Raw genomic sequence first — 24,899 nt, forward strand, 5'->3', positions numbered from 1 at the left:
TGTAGGAATTGAAGCAAGAGCAATTAAATTCTGTCATGACAGGGGTCGGAAAAGACAGAAAGAAACAAATTGTATTTTTTTTTTACATTTGTACAGCTCCCATCAGGCCATTAGACCCTTAGGTCCTAGTGGTCCAATCAAACCGCTAAACCGTTAGTCCTATTGAAGATGTCCCAAATTACGATAGGCCTATTGGCCTAATGGTTCCATTAGGATTGGCTCTGATGGATTTTTCGATCGGGCTAGGTTACGGCGGGAGGTCCGTGAAACGTTAGATTCCTCCTTTCCAAAAACCGGTGACTGCAAAAAAGCCAAAGCCTGTAAATTTTGACTATATTCCAGAGCAACGGAAAAGTGCCACCTTACCCTTGGGCTTCTTCTTACTTCTTGGACTTCTTCTTGGGGGAAAAACAGAAACTCTTCAACGTGCGGTTTTTAATGTTGAAAACTCTATGCAGGAACCTAGAGATAAAATTGATGATTATGAAGAACTGTAGAGGATGAATAATGAAGTATATTACGGGCTATAGGAAGGTGACAATGAGAAATGGGAACAGCGAAATTTGAGAGGGAGCACCGATTAGGTACAAAGCAGTCAGGAAGGACGAGGAGGCCCGTTACTGCAGTAGGTTCTTCGTACAAGGGGAACGATAGGATACTATGAAGTGAAAGATACTATTTCTTGGGTTTAAGTTAAAAGGTACGGCCTCTAGAATTCAGGAATATTACTCGCGGAGCGTCAGGCTGGCCCGTCACAAACTGGGAATTCGAAAAATACCAAAGCGAGAACTTCAAGTTGCGTTTCAATGAGCTGCATACTGCAGGCAAGGTATATGATTGTCACCGAAACGTGGTTAGACGTTGACATTCATGATTGGGAAATTGTACCACCGTCATACAGTATTACACACAAGGACAGGGCATCACGACACGTGGCTATTATCCTTAAAAATGGTATGAATTACGTCCGTTTTGCTCACATAGATGGTGTCGAGTACGGTCTGGAGCCAGTTAACCTCTGTTGAACCCTCGGTGATTATGGGCGGTGTATATCGTCCTCCTAAGATCTTGTGCATTACATGTACCCCATAGCGAGGAACAAGTCAATATCTCTAGCTGGTGATTTTAACCTGCCGCAGATTGACAGGGATGACATGGTTCCAACCGACTCGACCTTTAAAGTATATCTGATATATGAGCAAATGCTGCATTCAACCTTAGTTTTAATCAAATTGTTTACTAGCCAACACGCATTGTGGACACTTGTCCGTCAATTCTTGACTTGGTTTTCCTGTCTGGTACGTTATCTAATAGAGAATACCACTGCACTGTTTTGGATGGAGTATCTGACCGCAGAATGGTCACGCTGGATGTTAAAGTCAATAATATTGTTTGTGCAGCTAGAAAGACATTGATTTACGATTTCTCCAAACCCCCAGATGCAAGCATTCTTGATTTTTTGGAGGAAGAATATGACGAGTTTTGTGATCTCTCCATCAACCACAGGTTAAGTGCAAACGATCTTCGGTCGTGCGTTGCGCAGAATAATTATGAATGTTTAAACAAGTTCATTGCCGAGAGGGTTAAGAAAACAAGAAGATTACATCCGTGGGTAACGAGGGAGCACCTACAGTTAAAATGAAAAATAAAAACGTTGCGCCGTAAAGATAAACTAGCGAACGGTCCCTATTCCACGGGGAATCTTTCCTGACTAAGGTCGCATTATAAGAACAAACTTAGTAAACTAAAGTTTGAGCATTACAACCGTGACAATGCAGAACTTCCTCAGAGATAATCCAGCAAAATTTTGGCGCCACCTGTCACCAAGGCCGATGATGGTTGATAAGATTGTGGTAAACGATATTCCGGTATCAGATAAGATCGAGGTTGCTCAACATCTAAACCCATATTTTTTTCCGCCATTTTCACAACTTATAATGAATGTAAGCCACTTTTCGTATACCAAACCCCTTTAGCACTGCGGGATATAGGAGGATATCAGAATCAAGAATTTTTTCTTCGAGTTTTACTCTTAAACTCCAGAAAGGGTACAGGGATCCGATAATCTACCCAACATATATTTTAGGAGATACGCGGAATGGATTAGTAAGTTTCTATTTGTGATTTTTAACAGGTCCCCTTCTAGTGGCATTGTTTCATAGCATTGAAAAATTGCAAAAGTTGTCGGGAGTTAGATCTGACCCGTCGAACTATCGACCAGTACCCTTACTGTGCACGTGTAGTTAAATTCTGGAGCACATAATATTCAAGCACTTAACAGCGCACGTCGATCTCATTAACTTCTTCTATCCCAGTCAGCATGGCTTCTGAAAGGGGTTGTCAACAGTTACCCAGCTAATGGATATAGTATACATAACAATATGCTTCCACCATAAATCAAAAAGGGCAGATAATGGTACTGTGACGTTACACGTAAGGTTTGTCTGCGCAGTGTGGCGACATGTTGCACGTGCCACAGGGTAGGACTGCGGATCATTTGGACCACCTGGGGTGCTTTTGACGTGCGCCGGAAATCTCCGACACACGGTGCTGGAAGCAATGTTTACCTCCCCCACATTGGTACCGCCCTCGAACCCGCGATGTTGAGCTCAGCAAGCCAGCACGTTACCGACTGAGCTTAAATTTCTCCAATGCGTCTGACCAGGTCGCTCATTCTAAATTGTTGCGCAAGTTGAAAGCTGTATTACAAAATGACAAAGTACTAAACCGGATGAAGGACTACTTCGTATAGTACGCCCGGTTCTTTGCTCTTTCTGATTTTTATAAATGATATTTGTGAAAACTTGCCAGTTTATTGCGATGTTTGCCGATGATTGTGCACGTAAAGAATAGGGATGATCAACTCAAACTTAACGACTGCCTTCACCGTGTTTACGAGTGGTGTGAATCCTGGCAGTGTTAATAGTAACACGAAAAAGAATAAGACGCCCTTTGATTTTCAGCTATTCGGTAAATAATGCGTCCATTGCCCGTGTGCAACTTTACAAATATTTAGGGGTGTCCATAACTCATGACTCGCGGAAACTACACATGGATGGCGTGCGCAGGAAGGTGCCAAATTGTGGTTTCTCAGGAGGAACCGGAAACATGCAACTTCTGCTACTAAACTAACCGCTTATAAAACTTATGTCCGTTCGGTACTCGAATGTGGATCCATATTGTGGGATCCATACACAGAGTGCTTAATTACGAAGCTAGGAAGCATACAAAAGAGTGCACACTGAGGTTAATTTTTAACTGGTACCGCCTAATGGCGGTGAATGACCCGCCACATCATCATCCCCTTTATGTGTGTGTATGTGTGTGTGTGTGTAACTAGTACGGAAGAAACTCGTCAATAACAAGACTATATAGACAATCTAGATTACAACCCTTAGTAGCGACGCGACGGATTAACAAACTTCAACTCTTTTACGAACCACTGCACGATGAATTCAGAATTCAGGCATCAGATTATGTGACTCCTATATCTGGCCAGCGAACTAGGAAGACTCACGAACACCAATTCCAAAAGTTATCACCCCGTAACGGTCGTTTTAAATTTAGTTTCTTCCCACGTACCGTTTTAGAGTGGAACCACCTGCCCGCACATGCGGTTAATGTTGACACTGCTGGGGCATTTGTGCGTGCGTTGAATGAACTGGTCGAATGAGTATGTCATATGTTGCACTTTTCGTTGTGTTAACAACTTCCACGTGGATTGTACTTTTTTTTTGTCCACTCATGCCTTGAACCCCAATTGGGGGCTGGCAGTATGTCTAAAAAATAAATACGCAAACTAAATGAGGTATACATATTTAGTTTTGTGGGCCAAAAATACAACTTTCGCGTGAACGTGTACGTCACACGCATGAGTGGGCCAGCCATTACAATGCGAACTAACGGTACACTAGTGGCAGTCCGTCTTTGGAGCCTTTTTAGAGGGAGCGGTATGGACTGTCCCACACCACCTACAGAACCATATGTCCTGACTCTCCCGTATAGTGTAAATCCCCCTGCCTAATTCAGAAACACCCCTTTTCTGCACATCCATCTCGAAAGTTACTTTTTGTTACTTGTGCCCCTTCAGTGGTCACAATGTTAAAGGGAGACTCCGCATCAACATGTTGATGTAACAGTGCGACATCAATCCGTACCGTGTGATATTTCAGTGAATACGATCTCATCCCCAAGTGGCACAGATAATTAGAAATGGAATATTTTGCGTTGAGTGATTAGGCGCTCCTCCACGGAAGAGCAGTTCAGCAACACTGGGCTTCACATCTCTTTTCCTAAACTTTTCACGAACCTTTTCCGAAAACCTTGATATCCGCCATCTTGCCCTCACTGGGCTGCCACCCGCTGTATTTCACGGATAATACAACGGTATGTGTTGCGGACAGTTTTGAACGCGTACTACAGTCCGCACCTCACGCAGTCGAAAAGGGTAGAGTTTCAAACCACGTGCCTCACCAAAAACGGCAGCAACCGCGGTTTGTAGCAGCCCAGAACAAAACGAAAGCCGCCTGCTTCCGAGAGTACGGTAACACGGTTCGAGGGTAGGTTAGAAAGGAAGGGCTTTATGTAAGTTTTGCTTTTAATGCTGGTGAATATTTTAGAACAAAATCTAGGATTCAGATGGCTGGTTGTCCATGTGGCACGAGGAAGTTACAAAGGGCGTGCAAGAAAAATATCCTGTGACCCACATGGGACTACCGGTGACATCACGCAGGGTACAGGTATGGTGAGCTCACCATAGTACAGGTGGTAGGAGAGGGAACCTTCAAGAGTTTCGGTTTCGCTTTCACCTCATCGTCTAAGCTCCTTTCGCAAATGACGAGTCCCCCTACTGCCAAACGAACTTTATTTCACATTTCGGAAGAATGTACCGAACTTATTCACACAGCCATTATAGCAGGTTCGGATTGTCCAGAGGGGATTCGGATTTTCCCCTGCCATACGGAGGAACCCCAGAGCTTCGAGAGCTCCCAGGACAGAAGACATAAAAGTAGCTGAGAAGGCAGACTCAACGCACGCTCTGAAGCGCGTGCCACACGTTGCGCTGTTCGCGAAGTAGTTGAGCTGGTTGTGATATCCTGATCTCTCGGTGAAGCTCATTTTTTCTGAAGATGGGTGAGTCTGTCGTTGCTTCTTGCCTATCGTAGACTAGTATGTGACGAACAAGGATGAATGATTCTAGATGAAAGCCCCCACCCTTCTGGTCAGCCTACTTGACTGGAGGGTCCAGTAGAACAATAGAGGCTTCTCCCGACCTGCAGCTGTTGGTTTCATCTGTCGTCACCGTATAGCTGGGTTTAACATTTTCAGATGAAAATTGCGCCTTGTTCAATGCTACCAGTTGAAATTCGGCAGTGCTCCGCGAACGCGCTACCGTCCTTAACGCTGCTCGTGCATAGTATACCGCAGGGATTTTCCCCGGTCCACGCAAGACAGAGCAGAAAATGCAGTTTTCTTTCTGATCCAGTACACAATAGTAAGTTTAGCTGCATCGGAAGAGATTCAGGATAATGCTTCACTATCACTCAACCGCGCCTATTCGTTCCGTGGCGGAAGTTCTCTTAGTGATCGTTGATGTGACAGCTTCCTAAATCGTGTCGAGAGATAGTAGATCGTAAGCCCTCCATGTAAAGGGTACGATAAAGAACCGTTTAATCAAGTAGTCGAATAAATACCGAACCATTACTGTGAACAACTTCCGACCAACTGTGACTGTGAACAACTAGTGACAACACAGTGCCATGGCAATTCTGGACACCACACGATCATTCGTACTTGCTAGAAGATTACCTCGCAGCAGACACAAGGGACGACGATACATGGGTTCTGAGCTGTTGCTTCACATTTTGTTGGCCTGATGTACTTGCATTAAGAATTATATTTGTCAGGCTACGTATAGATTCCTCTTCCTCTTCGGACATCAACCAAGGGTTCTCAGCTATGTGCATAGGCGGGGCAACATGGCGAGCCGAAGAATTGAGAGTGAACGTATGCTTTATTTACTAGTCGACGATTTTGAATTTGAACATCAGTGTCATTCACTAGAACTGAGCGTCGGAAGCCTGCGCTCTGTCTCTGGCGAACTGCACTTCACGCGTCAACGTTCCTCGGACGGTGGGCGGGATTTCCATTGTAGAGAACGTCACGCTGAAACCTGGAGATGCGGGCAATACTAAAAAACAATAACCGAAATTCTGCTGAACAATAACCGAAAAGTAGCTGTTCGTCGAGATCCTCCAAGAAAAAACGACGAGTGGATGACTGTGATGTGGATGACTGTGGAAGTGTATGTCATGTGTCAAATATTCCACATTCCTTTCTTTCTTTCAGCGTCGGAAATGTCTGAAGCGTCAAGCATGTCCTCCATGTCAGGTGAGCACCATACTACCTTCCTGGTTCCTTCCTTACTGGTTCCTTCCGTCTTTCAGGTTTGGGCTCCGAGGTGGGAACTCAGGAGGGAAACCCGCAGAGTAAGTGTTTGCTTTGTCTGACGCCAGTATGTGTAAGGCCTAGCTGTTATCGGACTTCGCGTTATAAACGCTATTGCGTGCATTGACTTCACAGTGATTGCCTTAAAATTCTGGTCCCTATCCATCTGAAGCTGTGACAACGTGGCATGCACACAGAAACTGCTAGCTTGGCGCCCGTGTAAGGTCACGTGAGTTCTCGCCCAAACATGGTACCCAGAAGCCAGTGGTTTCAGTCTGTTGGACCACGCTAGTGGCATTGTGAACGCTCGTGATCCGGTTCCGTTGTTGCCTAACCCATGCTAGCTTCGATGTGCGGTCATTCGGAGCGCGGATGTGGCGACACCGGACAGTTGGGCAACCAGCTACCCAACGGTATCGGGTTTCCCTCAAAAAAAAAAAAAAAAAAGTAAACGCTAGGTGGCGAGGACAGCGCGATGGCCACGCTTTGATGAAGAGGACGAAATTGATAAGAATATGGTAAAGAAGCCAGGATTCGTCAATAGACAAGGTCAAAGACAGTCGTGACGTTGCCCACCTCTGAGGCCGACAACGGCGAGCCCACTCACCACCCAGCACCCACCCCCACCCAACACCACAGAGATAAAACCTGATAGCTTCAGCGACTTGACGTAACAATTACGCGCGTACTTTCTGCGGCCGTAGCTGTTTAGACGAGCCGCACGTTTCAAAGTCGTCTTCAGCGATTGGTTCATATCTTGGCTGGCTGCGGCGATTGGCTCTTGCGGGAGAAAGAGTAAGAGGAGGGATTAAGCAGGCTGCCTGTATCGAGATGGCATTGGCTATGCCCGCGGCTACTTCCGGTCAGGCATCCCATTGGTCAAGAGGGACACGCGTCCCTTCCTGCATTTGGAGCGGTGATCGTCTAACCGAAAACCTCGACAAGATCACTGATTTTCCATGTGGAGGGCCCTGGCCGTTTTTCCACTCGTCGAGCAAACTGGGTATGGGGATCCCGAATTACGCAAGAACACGGCTTCTGAAACTTGCAGTCACGCGGACTGTCGCCTAGCAGAACCCATAGATGCTAATCTTTGCGGATTATATGCCTTAGTGCTGCAGTGCGTACTTCCTCCTGCTTAATTTCGGGCGTTTATATGTGCATGATTTGTGCATTTCAGGCTCATGGTAAGGACGTGTGGTATCATGCATCGCGGCTAAGGTAAGGTAGGATCGCAAGCTATATATGAATCCACGAATCCCATGAATCCGTGGAAGGGGGAGGGGATAGTCCTTCAACATGGCAACTGAGGCAACAAGGGCGTGAAGCTCTAGAGGTTGTGCTACAAAAGAAGTAACACGAAGGTTGATTTCGCTTCTCTTCCTGCAGTAACGTACGAACGTACGTTTAATCAAACGTACGAAGTGCACGGATACGTTACCAGGAGCGTGGAAAAATTCTGTGGACATTAGTCTCGGGTTTGGAACTCCGCGGAGGATTTCGTGTGCTTTACCTCCCTGATCTTATACTCGCTTATAGCAACCGTTCGCCTTTTGTTCTAGGGATAACAAGAAGTTTCTTTTCGTCCTCGTTCCGTGCGGGCTGCTCCTTGTAATAGGAGGCGCAATTGGAATCAGCTGTAAGTATCCAAGCTTTTTGTGTATGTGCTATACAGGGTGTTTCAGTTAAATCCCCGGGCTAAATAATTCGCGAACCGGTGCACCAATCGAATAACTTTCTTTTTTACAAGTATCTGACCAATACCGCCTACAAGATGCGCACCGCGTGAATGAGCGGGAGGCGCTCATTATTTAAATAAAAATGCAAATGACTTTCGTAAAAAAAGCGTAACTTCTAAAGCAGGGCGCTGTCGGTATTAAAATGGGTACTACCCCTTTTGGGACCTTCAGTGGACACCTTTCAGAGAAAAATCTGCCACCGAAGCGGGTCATTTGTTGCAGTAATTAATTGGTTTCGGTTTACGTATTTTTGTCGCGGCTGGTAGCGGCGAAGCGCAAAAGGACGTAATTCATTGGTGTAAGGACGTAATTCATTGATGGATAAGGGAGTGAAAGAGCGTCTTTTTGCGCTTCGCCGCGACCAGCCGCGACAAAAATACGTAAACCGAAACCAATTAATTACTGCAACAAATGACCCGCTTCGGTGGCAGATTTTTCTCTGAAAGGTGTCCACTGAAGGTCCCAAAAGGGGTAGTACCCATTTTAATACCGACAGCGCCCTGCTTTAGAAGTTACGCTTTTTTACGAAACTCATTTGCATTTTTATTTAAATGATGAGCGCCTCCCGCTCATTCACGCGGTGCGCATCTTGTAGGCGGTATTGGACAGATACTTGTAAAAAAAAGTTATTCGATTGGTGCACCGGTTCGCGAATTATTTAGCCCGGGGATTTAACTGAAACACCCTGTATATACAAATGTTTCACCTGAAGTGAAAATTCTAACTGGCGTTGTACACGCCGGAGGACTGTGGGACTTTCGTCAATTACCTTCTGGGGACTTTTTCCGCATTTAGAAAGGCTTTGGATACTTCAAGGAAATTTATTTTTTCATTCGAACTTTGAAAATTGCCAAGCGAACCTCACTTTTTTTTTACCCACATGACCCAACAAAAGTATCGCAGAGTATCGCAACAAAACAGTAAAAATTCCGCTCTATGCCCCGCCTGCTCGATTGTCGCCTGCGCCTGCCTCAAGAATTGTTGCTCCTTTCTGTTCCTTTTTGTCCTGCTTTAACCTTCATGCTGGTGACAGCCGTCTTATCACGAAGAATGCGACACCAATGGAGGCGGGGACACTTCCTCCTCCAGACGCTGATTTCGCGCGAACTTCGTTGCAAAAATCCAGCAGGCGGGGCTAAACCATAGTTTTTACTATTTCTGTTATGCCGATACTGTACACAGGTGTTGTTGGGTCCATGGTTATCCGTGTAGGACTGCATATATCCATCCATATTTCTGTAAAAAAAGTGAGGTTCCCTTGGCATTTTTCAGAGATCGATTGAAAAACTAAATAACTTCCCCAAAATTATTGCACAAAATCCCACAGTCCTCCGGCGAGTACGTCGCCAGTTGGAGTTTTTCATCAGTTTAGGTGAAACACCTTGTACTCGCGATGTTCGCACGTATGGTTATATCCGCCGATGTGCAGGGATATTAGCGCGATATCCGCGTTTGCGGATATAAATAAAACGTTGTGAAACAGGTGAAACAATCGGCGGTGCGCGCATTTCATCCGCAAATGAGCATTAGTGTCGCATAGGGGGAGCTACAACTGACAACACGTAGTCAAATAGTGTGTTGTTCCTTGCATTTCTGTGCCTCTGACCGACATTGTTAGAGCAGCATACTGTGCTGCTTCTATGCGGAACGTTTTCCCACAAATGTTTTCCTACCAATGTTCGGGATTTGAGGACACAACCCGGATTTAAATCAAATCCGCATTTTGCAGAAGACTATGTATAAAACAAGTCCGGACTTAAATGCATTCGAGTAAATCAAATCACTTTTCAGCACTTTAATTTATTTTCAGCACTCCAAATCAAATCGCTTTTTAAATCCACCACAAATCGAGGAGGAACTAACACCTCTGCTGAACAGCTGTGGGATAGCTACAGAATGGACGGATTTTTAGCCAGAATACAATATTCCTAAGAGTTGCTTAATTAAAGAGGCGAAACATGGAAAACTACCTACTTCAGTTGAGCTCCGTGAGCTGCGACAGAAGGAAATAGGAATTGATTGCAGGACGAATATTGTGATACGGGAAACGCCGTACTCGTTGCTTCCTTGGCGCTGGCCTTCGTACGGTACACCTGTCACATGATACATTAGTGACACTGTACAGAATGATACTCTTATCACTGTTGATTTTTTCAAAACTGGAGGCGTACGCCTTTTAGGGACACTTATGCGGTTATAGTGTCTCGAAAAGGCGTAAGAAGACGAAGGCGTGCGGTGAAGTTCTGGTTGAGTATGCGAATGAATGCAAAGGACTATGTCAAATAAAGGAATAGTAGAGCAGCATAATCATGCAGCACTGGGGAAATTGGTGTACGGTTCGAATAAGATAGGCATATCCTCCTTTTCTATTTGTTTTTCGCATGAAGTATAAACCGCATGAAGGTAAGCAGCGTGCAGTGTACGGGCAAAAAACGGCAAACCCAAATCCAGATCCTTGAGCAAGTGTGATCCAAACCCAAATCCTGATCCTAACGAGACCGCCAATCAAATACCCTACACTACTACCAACGACTGCGGATGTACGGTGCAACCCATCATTGCTCCTGACACTAATGACCATGGACCATGTTTTACTAGAGCTCTGGACGGTTTTTCATGAAGACTGAATGACGATGGTCAATGAGAACTACGGGCCTCAGGATGATGGAATAGAACAGAATGGTATGATCGGCACTCTTGCAACCCGGCTTTGTCCCTTCGGACCGCGGTCGTGGGCCCATGAGAACAATGCTCGATCGTAACAGCGGATAGAACCAATACCTACGCGGTTGCGAGTCTTACATGAGCGGAGACTGTGATGATACTGTCAGTATTGTCCGCGCTTCCCAGATGTACCATGGCAGAACGACATCACTGCCCTCTATGATGGCGCCACTGCTATACTCTGCGAAGCTGCGTTTAGCGACGAATATTACTCGCTATAGCTAACGCTTTAGGTTCAGCACGTCCTGTCATATACGTTGTCCGTGAGTAGTTGCTCTCTCTTGAACACCCCATGAAAAGCTTATCGTTGTGTTCGAAGGGAGTTGCCTCAGGACAGGAGCCGCCGATATTTCGAACAGAGTCTGTTCTTTTTCTCACACAGTCTCTGTTCGAAATATCGGCAGCTCCTGTCCTGAGGCAACTCCCTTCGTACTTCTTTACCGGTTCGCTGGATTTCTACCCATCATCGTTGTGTTCGGTTGTTTGCACTATTTTAACGGTGTGAGCTCTCCTGGCCGGATGTACGAAGAACTGCATGTTGATCTGTAAAGGCTACCAGATACAAGCAGCGTAAATATACAACGCTAAGTATGTTTAGCACCGATATAGGGGGCTGGATACGAGTACCCTGTAGGATAACTGGAACTCCGAACGGCTATCGTCTCGCTGTAAACATTGAACAGGCAATACGATATCTGTAATCTTTTCAAATGTTTTATGACTAAGACTGGCAGAAGATTTGGATTTCATTGGCGGCTTCACCATGAGCAGAATTGTGAATTGTGTGTCAATTGCGAATTGTTGTATTGCGAATTATGATTGTGAGTTGTTGTGATGTAGTTTCTGCAGTGCTGTGTCATTATGCTTCTCTCCCATCTCTTTACTTCACATAGTCCTTTCGATACTATCGTACATATACTGCGCAGGAAGAAATGTATCACGTGGCAGGCATACCGTACCAAGACCAGCGACAAGGAAGTAATGGCGGCGTTTCCCGCCGCAGAATATTCGTCCTGCAATCAACTTATTTACTTTTTGCCGCGCAGTGTATACTTTCGTGTTCCGCCTCCATTTCATCACGCAACTAATAGGCATTGTGTGTAAAAATCCGAGCTTCGAAAACCATTCCGCGGCTGTTCAGCAGTCTTAGTTCCCCTTCCGGTCGTATAAATGATTTAACGGGGATTTGATTTAGCGTCTTCAAAATGCATATTTGATGTAAATCTCAAATCCATCTGAAAAGTGTCGTAGGGAGATCGTCCTGGCCAATTGATCTCAATTCGGAAATGTGCACACTAAATTGTGCAACATGGTCGCGGTGGGAATTGCGGGCGAAAACGTCGGAAAGACCTTAGCGAGGAAAACTTTTTCCTGCCGCAACGTCACTCAATGACACGGCGCCTCGAGTCAATGGCGCTTACTGCGAGATTCTCCTTCGCAACCTTGCGCAATGAGTACAATGTATGAGTACAGGTATACCTTTACTCTTTATACTCTTTATACCTACAGCCATGCTCAGTAGCGGCGCCGGCGGAGAGGGAGAAGAAGAAGGCTCAGAGTCTGGTACAGAGGGGGATAACAGTGTGGTTTACGACCAATCTGGGGCCCCAAGCACACCGAGTAGGACCACGTCGACTACGAGTACGACCACGTCGACTACGAGTACGACCACGTCGACTACGAGTACGACCACGTCGACTACGAGTACGACCACGTCGACTACTACCACCACCACGACCACTAAAACACGTAAGTGTTTTACCTCTTCATATGTCAGAAAGAGTTCAGATGGCTACATGTGATCTAAAGATACGTAAATATACGTACACAAAGGTAATCTTCAGTTTTCCGTATTACCACCTGAAGAATTCCCAGCGAAAGCGGGGCTGTGTATAGGCCCCCTCGTGCGGAACTTGCAGTAATGAAAGGATTGTCTGACTGTACAAGCAAGACAGACAAAAGAACGCATAACGTGATCATATGTGGTGATTTTAATCTTGATATCAGCAAGTCCTTTGTGATATGACGTTTGAGTACAACCGATAAGCCCACCAGGTTACTTCCACAACTGCATCGCTTTTATAGCTAGTGTTTGTGAGCCGGAATTGCATCTCCTCGCAATATCATTCATCTTGGTGCCTGATGCCTGGAGAATAGCTAAGATTGCACTAGTGCCTAAAAAGGGTGATCCGCCTTGTGTCCGAAACCACATACCTATTTTGAGCACATTCTTCGCCGTCATACGTCTGCCTTTTAGAGGAACAGCAATATGGTTTCAGGAGAGGTCATTCCACTACTTACTAGTTAATTGAGTTTGTCCACGATATATCACTGTCAATTAACAGACGTCAGCAGACGGATGTGGCTTTTCTGGATTTAGAAAAAGCATTCGACAAGGTGCCACATACAAAGCTGTTAAATCGCACTTCATATTTAAGTTGGAGCCGTATAAGGAACCGTCTGAGTTCGCTGAATTTAACAAGAAGTAGTTACGAGTACGTTCTGGAGTACCTCAGGGATCAGTTTTAGGACGGGAGAGCGGAACCCAGCAGGACCATTATTTCCGTCCACGCAACCCCACTGAGGCCCACGATACTGTATAGCAATGGTCAGGAACGCCGTTATGACACGCTCAATTGAATCGCGAAAGACTGCGCGGAAACACTTTTCTGCGGGGTACGATAAAATGGTCCCGGGAAAAATTGCTCCGTTGCGGAAACGCCTGCTTGGCCAAAAATACTAGCCGCATTCCATTCAATGAGCAACGAAATATCATCCGGTGCACTGGTTCCCTGGAGGCTAGTATTTTTTTTACTGTTGGTCAGACACTTGGTTTACAGTTGTCCCCTGCATCTTTTCTGTGTCAAGATGATGTGGTAAGGGGTTTGCACGCTTGCCCTCCTTGGCAAAATGCTGGGTACGCCCATGTCAGTATGATTGGGGTTTCCGCTGTACACACACTCACATGTTACATTGCCCTTACAACTCAGCTTCTTCTGGAGATCAAACCACTGCAAACAACTGCAAAATCTGACCAACAATAGGTAAACACTAGCATCCAGTCTCCAAAAACGTATCGTAAACTTGGCCCAAAACGCGCTCCGTTCTTGAGCTCGTGAGCGTCACTGGATTTGTTTTCGCTCTATATGCTCTTGCCCTGTAACACCAAAGAAAGCGCAGATATGCCGTTGGTATACTCTTGGTATATATACTACGTTGGTATACTCTCAAACCACTAGTCTCCGTGCGCTCCTTAGCCTCGTTCCCAGCGACGACATAACAGGAGTGGACTATCAGAATCGCTCTTCATAATTGTGGTAGTGGTAGCGACTGACGATAACGTAACATTCCATATAACTAGTCATCCGGAGTAGCGCATCAGCGGTCGAAAGATCAAGGGAAAAGAGGATTGCTTGTTTCCACGTGCGATATGCACAGTTGTTCACGTGAGGAATGCTGGCCGACGCGATATCTTTTCTACACTAGTTCCCGATCGGGAGAAAATGAACCGCGGCGAAATGCAAACACAAACGAACACGAAAGTGAACTAAAACACACACGGGAAAAATGCAGGGCAGCAGTCACACGTGCACAGTTCCTGTGACTATACCACGGGGTGGCAGCGCTAATGGCGGCGCCCATCCTTGAGTCGCGTTTTTGTTATTCACAAAAACACGATTCAGAGGCGCACACACCGGACATTTTTTCATGTTCGAGGCCAATACTGAGAAAAAAGTTTATATGCTACATGGAATGCGAAATATAAGGGGGTCGAGCCGGGGGGGGGGGGGGGGGGGGGCGGCCTGCTGGCCGGTTTCGGCTGGAATGGCCCCGCTTCTATGTTCCTCATTCAATGGCGTGTATGTTCAAAAACTTCAAAAACACTTCATTAAATCAGGAGGGCGAATGCTAGCACTTCACGGTCTATCATCCGTTTCATCAGCTGTTCACAACGGCGCTGCTGTATTTTTCGGCGGACGGAACCCCGTGAGACTATTTCTGCCCACGTAAACGGAGTTTTTACAGAACCCATTTTCCGCATACTAGGAACCCTGAAACGCAAATGTGTTTTATAGCCACACGGTCACGTGTTGAGCCAGCCCTCCGATGGAATGGCGTTAGATGAAATGGCTAGACACCATTTTACAGCACAGTGGGGATATAACCATATCGAAAGCAATAACGCATGGTTGTTGGAATAATGTGAAAACAATGCAACACTGTTTTCTGGTGACGATAATTTCAATTTACATAATGCTTGAATGCTAGACGGTGATGTATAAATGCACAGGTACGTCAACTGCCTGAAAAAGAAGTTTCTCCATACTCGCCTTGCATCGCCAAATCCTATTTTTTCACTATTGCCCCCTGACACATCCATTTTCAGACATCACGGAAAAGCATGGCTTTGACAAAGCCCTCCTGTAGTCCGTTCCCTCCCACACTGTCACTGTGTTTCACTTCGAGCGATGCTCTGTTGCGAGTCAGGTAGCGTTCGTCTGCTCACCGTAACCGCAATCTCCCACTGTGACGGCCACTTTAGGACAGGCTGCCGAAATAGCGGTCCTATGTGGCGATCTCATGGCTACTTCTAGTGCCCGCGATGTGCAGCCAGCGTGCGATTGAAAATGCGCTCACGACAAAACGTTTGACATACCTTCACATATCGGGTGACCGAACAGAGCTGTTGATAAGTGTAATATTGGTGCTAAAATATTCAATAGAAGGGGAAGTGGGCCAAACATTTCGTCTGCGTGCCATAACATTAGAACTGTACACAAATCGAATGTCTGATATTGATGATTTTCATGCTCCTCCTATGCTCTAAATTCTCGCAGTTTCAGTCCAATCTCCCCATGAGCTTTCAAGATCTGTCGAGGAGCTACCGAGCAATAAGCCGCCAAAGTTTCTCCAATAAAAAATGCATGGGGCTCCGCGGGCCGTATTTAGAGAATGTAGCTGGGATAATTACAGGACTATCAAGTCTTCTTCGGACTAGACTCTGCATATGTATGGTTTGTCCACATGCATTAATTGGGCCACGTACAAACACACACACAAAAAGGCAAAATGCAAAATACGAAAGAAAAAGAAAAGCAGCTATGTAAGTTCAAAGGCTCTACATTGTCAACTGACCGTGCACCAAAAGCTCTTTTGTGTACACACATCCACAGCTGTGCAGGCTCCAAAGTCTCAAAACATCTTCCATTGTGGGAAAGGCACTGTGAAGCTAACAAATTCAAATAGGATGGAAAACTATTTGGGAGAGATCGATGCGCATCTACCCTGCACTATAACGTGCATCTAAGATGACATACTAGCATTTTTCAAGGGCTGTGGATAACTCCAGGACGTCTCAGATCTTGAAAATGCCATTTTTGAATTCCAGGGTATTCAGGAGTGTCAAGAACCAGTGCTAACCATGTACAGTGCTTGCGCCCTGTGAAATATGAGCGCAGCCTTACGATTGACTCCGGTACCACATAAGGCATTACCGTAACCTGGAAGGAAACATTGGGACGAGCGTAGCCACCTTCGCATTGCATTCTGGGATGCTCCTATCTACCGCTCACGTGATCCCAGGGGACCTATTCTCGTCAAAAGTAACCGAGCTCGATTGCTTTACGTCACGAACTGTTAAGTAGAGCTACCAGACTCCGCCCATAGTCTCCGCCTTTATTTATCCCTGGCCGGTATCCCTAGCCGTTATCCACCGGTGTCTCTAGCGCATGAACAGTAGGAAGGTCGCGCTTTCCTATGACCTGGGGGCACCATGTGCTATACTGAAATAAGCGACAGGGGGGAAAAGGAGGGAGAAGCGTGGGGCCTAGGTGTAAACGTGTATTACAATTGATGTGATATGGTGATATTCCGTTCACTGTGGAATAACCTTCATGCGCATAGATTGCGAAACACTGCGCATTTCGACACGTTGGGAGTCACAAGTGGCGCCACACTGTAGGCTATGCACTCTACGGGCACATATCGCACGTCGGCACAAATTTATCTTTCCCGATACAACCTACAACTTCCGCTTCCGGCGAGAACACGCGGAGAGGCGGCCTCGCTGTAATATGGGCACGCCGACAAAGCGCGAAGGTTGCGCAGGATCAAGGGCTCGACTATTGGTTGAGGACGCGTGGCATTCACCTCTGTTCACGCCTTCTTCGCGTAACGACCAATGATAGGCGATTACTTTGACGAGAATAGCTCCCCAGAAAGCACGCCACTTCAAAGAGCAGACGACGTGCAGTTCCTGTTACTCTGATCACTCGTGGTAACGGTGACTACTTAGGTATACATGTTTGTTGCTTAAGTGGTAAATACTGTACACAACACCATTAATACGACCACCAAAGACTTACAGCAATAGGGGATATGAAATGAATCTACGGCACAGCGCCTTGCAACTACCAAACGAACGCACACAGGGGACCAAAACAACCGATCGAGCTGCTTTTCGTTGAACAAACGCCGCAGCCGGGATAGGAACACGTTACCATAACGTTGTTTCCGCGATGGTGCTCACATTTTACGCACAGAGAGCTGCGCGAGAACCAAAGCCTTGAAATCGAAACGAGAGGATCACGTGGTGCACAGGGCGTAATGGCGGACTCTGGAGACCGCCAGAGTGGGGCTAAGCTAGTCTGGCGGGAAGGGCTACTGCCGGTGGTCATTCATTCATCCTGCGTACCACACTGATGTATACGTAACACAACGAACATCGGCGTTTCATGTCGATGCTTTTCGTTTTCCCGACAATATGATCCTGCATACAAATCCGGCAGTTGCACGCTGCCATGAAGGAAGGAATACTAAGGAGGCCACATACCGCATTTCCCCTCCGAGTATTGTGGGAGAAGTGGCTTCAAACTTCCGCCATTTGTTACCCACAAACAAGCGGGCTGTAGCGACTGACAAGATGGCGTAGATGCAGGCCAGCTGGCCCAGGCAAAAATCTGGAGTGGGACCACTTCAAAGTGGTTTATTGGACAGGTCCCACTATGAATGTGGGACGCCTTAGTGACTGGGACCAGTTGAAAGTGGAACCAGTTTCACGATGGTCCCACTTGAGATGTAACCAGTGGAATTGATCCAGTGGCTCTGCTAAGTGGTCCCGGATCCGGCAACTTAGCAGCTGGGACCACTGAATGCATGACCGAAAATAATGCGTAGAAATGCACATATTGCTCAAGTAAATACCGTTTATTCTGCTAAAAGCATACACTGAGCAGAAAGAAATAATCAATACATCTCTATATGTACATGGCATGTGTCTAGGTCTCTGTGCGATGGCGGGGTCCCATAACAAGCGACAAGCGACACGCTACAGATTTTGCCGCTGTCGCGGATGCTGGGGCTGCTATTCCCCGACTCATTTGAGAGGCGACAGGGACGTGCGTCGAAAGATTGCTTTGGAATACGAATATATATTCTCAAGTATAAAACATACAAAAGTCGAGCAGTTTTTGTTTATGAACAAAAGTAAATGGGAACGAATTACGGCTCCCATACTCATAATAAGGGTGTGTGCGACAAACTGGTGGCGCTGCGATGCGGCCTCCGGAGAAAGTACCTTGCGTGATAGCCGCCGGGTAGCCAGCTTTGTTTACATGTGAAGTGCGGGCGTGTTTTTTTGCCAAACTGGAACTGTTGCGAACTGCGCCAGCACCTAAAAGAACTCTTCATTAGGTACCAGATGTTTCATTTCTCTTGGTTTCTATGCTTCCAATACCACCGAGGGCACTAGACTCGCAGCGAATAGAGTGACTCGCATATTCTATTTCTTTTGTTCTAGTTTCAATGAAACTGAATGAAGACCTGCGAAATGATCAATGATTTACAGTTGTCACTTTCGTGACGCTGAAACGCCGCTGGATACTGTATCACCGTCAAATGCACCGACCAAATGGCAACCTATTTCGAGATAATGATTGAGGTGTTTCATCGCCAGTGCCCATAGCCGATATTGCTCCCGGTAATCTGGTTGATGAGTTTCACAGTGAGAATGGAAGTTCTACGTTGTCCAAAAGGTTTAGCTTTACTATTAACGAACCGACCATTTCGCAGCTGTCGTGCCGCAAGCCTACGGCGGTAGCCGAAGTAAAAACTCATATAATTTCTTCGTTGAGGATCTCTTTAGCGTTCTTGTATCTGAAGATCCTGGAAAAACTGCAGTACAAGTCTAGACAATAACTTGTGACCTCACGTGTTTATTTCTATGGATAAAACGGACGCACGAAGTAGATTTCAGTTGATGAAGCTATGTGTGTCCAAAGAGGACGAAAGGAATACAAGACTGAGTCAAAAACATGATATTACAAATGGCTGGAATCAGAGAAATACATGTATATAGCCTTCGCTAGCAAGCCAGGATTTTGTGAGGCGTCAAATAACCATCCTCTCGACGTATCACTTACAGCCGTTTTGACCAGACAGACGTGAGTGGCTGTTCTCCTACCGCACTGTTAGATACATTATAAATACCGTGGTTGCTTCTGTGCAGTGTGTCTCCATTTGCTTCGTTCGCGCCCCAGAAAGGTTCCACATTATTTGCACTTCGAAATTAGCCCTTCTAATTACGGCGGTCGCCACGCAAGCTACGGTTCCATTTGGGAATGCATAGAACGGGCGACGTGGTATCACGTCGGATACTTCTAAGACCGCCACTGGCGGCGCTGTCGCGACGGAGCAGCACGCCCCCTTAGGTGTCGCACGGTCCCTATACTCATCTGTATAATTTCAGGTTTCACCGATTTCTCAGATGGTGGCGCTGCAGTTTGCGCGGTTGTCTTGACGTCTGCTCCGAAATGGCGAAAGGGCGCGCGTTGTCCGTGAAACGGTTCTGCGAACGGCAGATAATGCTTTTGAGAAGAAAGCAACTTCAATTTCAGTCCTCCCGCGTAAATAGCTTTCCCTCGCGGTCCTCCTCCCCTCCACCCACGCCCTTTCCCGCTCACCGCCCTTTCCATCTGCCGTCAGATCTGGCGGATTTCAGCAAACGACGGGCAACAGTTTCTAGCGACACGCGACAAATATCTACTGGAAGTAGATGCAAAATTTTGAAGCCGCGAGAGAGCTTTTTTGCCGCTGGACAAGGGGCGCACACGTCGATTTTGTCGCTTGAAGCGTGTCGCCGCCGCTTGTCGCTTGTTATGGGGTCCCGCCTTTACGTCTTCTTAGCGTCAAAACTCTTCCGGGAAATCGACAATGTGTTGCACAGGAACCATTGTCATCGCATTGCCTTCGAAAGCGCACTAAAACACAAGCAAATACTGCACAGGAGATACACCACCCTTGTGACGGCAACCGAAGACAAAACCAAGTTGCAGCGACGCCAGGGGGTTGAATGTGTAGTATATTTCTATTGTCGGGAAAAACTCACGTGACCTCTAGCGTTGAGCCAATCGTTGGACGACGGTTGAGTAGCTTTTTTGCTTTGCTTTTTTCTGTCTCCCTGGGTGACCTGTGACGCTGGCGGTGCTTTCCCCCTTTTCCTCTCTCATCTGTTCTCTACCCTGCCCCCGCTTTGGCGGTTCTGGGTGGTTGTGGATTTCGTTCGCGTCGAGTGAAATAAATAACAAAACGCGGAAGCGTTGGCTGTTTCTGTTACACAAACTGCTTTATTTTTCTGAAGTTCGCCGAAGCAACTTTGCATTCACTGATAGCTGATGTTTCACGTGGAAGATTTCACAGTAGAACTACAGTGTATTGGCTGCACAGGCACACACATTCAGAGATCCGGCATGACAGAGAACATGCATGTCCATATCCCTGTGCTGCTTGTGTAGGCGCCTGGTTGACCCGCCACAAAGGAACTTGTGCAGCTGCTATGCAGAAAGATGTTGCGTCAACCACTCATGTAGATGCTATTCTGAAGCAGATATGGGTTGAATGCTTATACCTGAACAAGAAAGATGGGGATCAGAAACGTGAAAACATTCTACCTGCCAAAATGCTGTGTATATGCCACAGGTGTCGCGCTATGGTATGCTAAGCGGCAGAATGGAATAGGAACTGAGGTACCTGTCAACGATTGGGTACCGGAAAAACGCACTATTTGTCCTTCTTGAATCGTTGTCGCACCAAGCAAGCGAAGCAGACCTGCCTTCCAGAGCCGGTATCGACAACATGTTAGGGAACGACACTAAAAACCATCCAAAGCGGTACCGGCATAGATGCTTTGCTTGCGTCCCTGCTGCACCCAACACATTTCGAAACTTTGCCCCGGGACCGCCGACACGGTGTCGCCGGCTTGAGCGCGCCAAGGAAAGTTCATAATTTCAAACTAACCAGTGAGTGCTCGCATACCGGGGGAGCGGCCTCAGGAGCCAATGGGCTCGTGACGGTTGAGAACTCTCGCTTCCACGTAAAAATTCTGATGTTTCATGACGTTTGATGACGTGAACAGCTCGCAGCGCATCACTTTAGTCCGCAAGTGAACTCGCGAGTTTCATCCCAATAGAACTGCACCAACCCAAAGAGGGAAATAGCCTTGTGGGTGAAAGGGAGCTCTTTTCGGGCGAAAGGCTCGAAGGGTCTTTGTCTGACAACTGGTCAATTTGTGGTGTCAGCAGTAGCAGTCCACAAAGGAACAATATAGTAGAATAGACCTCTACCCTCGCTGCCTAGAAGAAAACTAGGACCAAGGTCGCGTCCCTTTCAGGGACCATTAGACCCCTCAAGACCGTGGCTTTCGTGCAGGCGTGAGGTTGTTCGCCCCTAGCTCCAAGCGTAGTTCAACTCTACCAAATCGGTGGCGCTGTCGAACAGTATAACGTCATTTGTTTAGAAACAGGGAGCGGTCTATTCGCCTTCGTCGACGTTCTTTTACCTTGGCAACCCGAACATGACGTGATATCACCTCAGTAGTCGTATGTGTTTATGGGACTACACAATCCTGCGGAGGAATGAGTTACTCGTAACAAAGGTACTGGTTGCACCAGGCTGAGGCATGGATGTGGCGCAACCTACATGAGGAAAAACCGTGAATCGGAGATACTGCTCCACACGTATCCCCTCTTAACGGTACATAAATCCGTTTCCTGCACCTGCCACGGCAATGGCGCACGGACGTAACCTACTCAACACATCTTTTCTCTCTGCAGCTCTAGATCCACAGTTGATGGTCTGTACAAGCTCTTCTGTTACCTCTACTGTGCCAGATGGACTGTGCCACTTCTACATGTACAGGCCATCATATGCTCCTTTCAAGATTTCTACTCTGAAGTTCGAATTCTCGACAACACGCTTTGGCATTGATATTGAGCAAGAGTAAGTTCTAGATATTGCACTGTGGGGACCTCTCAGTACCCTTTTTAGTTACTCGCCAACGCGCCAACTTTCTCCACAGACTATGCACAACTCACACCACCGCCAAACCACACCAGCACGCAGTTTTTCTTAAAAGAGCAGTCTGAGACCCTAGGGAAAAAAAGGAATGTCCGATCGTTAATAGCGTATTCACGCAAAAAAAAAAAAAATGAGCGTAGCAGAAAAATATCACTGGCAGAAGTGATTCATTCACACGAGGGTGGGGATCTAGTCTGAGCTCTCGAAATATTACTGTATAGCAGATAGGATAGCTGGGCACAAAGACATCACTTTCCCTCATCCGCCAGATAATGTAATTCACCACTGTCCGCATGACACTACGTATCTCTCCTGGCGCGCTATTGTCTCTAGCGGTCCTATGCAAATGACGGACTAGATCTTTTTCTCTCAAGCTGAAGGTTTAGACGTGTTTGCGCCATAGGTTATGAAAGCTGTGCGGAGGAGCGGCGGCTCAAGAAGGCTGTGTAGGGTTGTGTGAAGGGTTGTGTAGCATTTGTGAAGGGGCCGACCATTATATTTTTGGCTACGGACGCTGTCTCGGGTTAGCGTTGCGTAGGCCACGTGTGAAGGGTTGTGTAGAGTCACGACCATCTCTATAATACTCGACTATAACACTCGCCCATTCGCCTATGGGACTTCCGTCCGCGCCTCGAGGAGCGGAAGTGCCGAATTTACGCGCGGAGCGCCCGCCAGGGGCGCCACTTGCGGGACCCAGAAGAGCGCCTGTTGTAGCTCAGCTGTGTGCAATATGAGTGGTCCTTGTGGTTAATTCTTCGTGCGTACATGTGTGTGTATTGTCGCAGGTTCTCTGTTTATGTAGAGCTAAGAGTTCTGAAACTAAATACTCAGAAATAGGCTGTGCTCTAAAGCGTAGGTGGCATGTAAAACTATGAAACTATGTGCCGTACATCGTACACATAAACTTGGCAGCAGCACCTTGTGTGTTGGGCCAGTTATCATGTGTTTATGATTGTCAGACGCAAGCGTGTTCAGACTGACACCTGTTACGACGTCCAACAGAATTGGTTGTATAAGCAAGCACTTTAGCAGTTGCTCTAGCAAGCAGTTTTAAATCAGCAGTTGCTTGTTTTGTTTTCCTACTTATTGGTCCCTTTTTATTTTACTTTTACACTTTTTCTTCTTTTGCGGTTTGCCATTACAATGCTCTAACCTTTATTATGCTGTTCGGATAGAAGCCACTCTGAGAATTTTTCTTGATGGTGGCGTTTCTCCGACGCTACCTTTTGGTGCCTTTTTTGCGTTCGTTTTGCACTCCTGGGAGATGCCAGACTGTGTAAACTTCGTGATCACTAAACGTAGGTACCGTAGCCACGGTGCCACGTCTGAGAATTTTGCGCTTTGCGCCGATGCTAAAGTCTTCGGCCTTGAAATGCCGAGAACACGCAGAGTTCGAGCTAGCATGCAGGCCAAAAAGCGATTTTTTTTTCGCTGTTGTTGCAGACAATGGTCGCGGCTGATTACTTTGTTGTACGAAGCATCTCCATCAAATTTAATACAAACCTTTGCTCATCGGAACCAGTGAAGATGCTGTTCTGCTTTGCGAATCTGGTTGTACGGCCGAACACAATAATAATATTAAAATTACCCTGATAATCTAACAAATAAATGCTATTTTTCCTTGCTGACTTGCTGTTATCTTCATCGTTATTTCTGTAATTCCAGATGACATCTTCATCACAGTATTTATGGTACTAGTTACGGCATTTAAATACTGTATATTTTATATTTAAATACTGCTATCGAAAAGTATTTATGAAGAGTATTTAAACACCCCTTTCATCGAAGTATTTTGTATTTATATTTAAATACTCAAAAAATGCATTTATGTCCACCCCTGGTCGGAGGCCACGGTTCATTATTCGTTTTTTTCAGAGGTGCGTAAAAGGTACTATATTAGATAAAACTATTTATGGTACACACTGCCATCCATAAAGTGCACCCCATATGAAATGAAACAATCGCAATTCGCAATGAAGTTACTTGTGTCAAGACGCCGCGATATATTTCGAACCACTCCTCCCGTAAGACAGCATTTGAGCGGAACTCGTGGAATGAAATACTCGTGTTCGACACTGCTTTCTTCGGCTTGCAAAGCGGGACGGTGCAGTACATCATCACGTCTGCACCATGCACAAACCATGCACTGGAGACACTGTCCACCGCGTGAAAAATAGCAAAAACCAAACGCGAATGACGGCAGCAACGGCATCCGCATAGCATGCGCCGTCTGCCGAGGGTCCCGTACTCAAGCCACAAACGCGCGGCGGCCGCTTGACGAAACTACATCAGTGGCGCTGGGGCTAGGTGCGAGTGTGATGGTCGTGTATTATTCGCGACTCCAGTGAACTATAGGTGGCGCCACGAAATTCCAAGATGGCGGACGAGTGCAGGTCTCCGGAGTAGTAATAGTTAGTAGTCTGCAAGGTAATGCCATTTTTTAGTTTCTCCTCCGATAATCCCGTAGTATGTGAGTGCTGCAAATGAACAACAGCTCCGTTCGAAGTGTAGTGTCTCTAGGAATTCTCATGATAGTTCTTGTCCGAACTTTGATGCTCAAGTAATCGTAAAAAATTGTGATGAACAGGTTAAGGTACACATGGGCATTTGCAAGAACTCAAGAGATCGTGTCTTTGT

The 24,899-nt window shown here is 46.5% G+C and overlaps 1 protein-coding gene and 1 long non-coding RNA gene across 2 annotated transcripts in view; both read left to right on the plus strand.

Annotated features, from left to right (window-relative positions):
• The first annotated feature begins 4,894 nt into the window (after nucleotides 1–4,894).
• LOC135389956 (uncharacterized) lies at nucleotides 4,895–6,489 on the plus strand. Its single transcript, XR_010421631.1, has 3 exons — nucleotides 4,895–5,133; nucleotides 6,349–6,390; nucleotides 6,447–6,489. It is a non-coding gene; the product is annotated as an uncharacterized LOC135389956 (long non-coding RNA).
• Nucleotides 6,490–8,010: 1,521 nt separating this feature from the next.
• LOC135389957 (mucin-2-like) overlaps nucleotides 8,011–24,899 on the plus strand; it is a 74,864-nt gene continuing 57,975 nt past the window's right edge. Inside the window, exons 1-3 of the mRNA XM_064619995.1 lie at nucleotides 8,011–8,086; nucleotides 12,420–12,659; nucleotides 22,019–22,184. Of these exons, the coding sequence (XP_064476065.1) occupies nucleotides 12,422–12,659; nucleotides 22,019–22,184 (404 nt within the window). The 5' untranslated portion in view covers nucleotides 8,011–8,086; nucleotides 12,420–12,421. The remainder of the gene's footprint in view (nucleotides 8,087–12,419; nucleotides 12,660–22,018; nucleotides 22,185–24,899) is intronic.

The sequence above is a fragment of the Ornithodoros turicata genome, chromosome 3 (genome assembly GCF_037126465.1).
Source record: "Ornithodoros turicata isolate Travis chromosome 3, ASM3712646v1, whole genome shotgun sequence".
NCBI lineage: Eukaryota > Metazoa > Arthropoda > Arachnida > Ixodida > Argasidae > Ornithodoros > Ornithodoros turicata.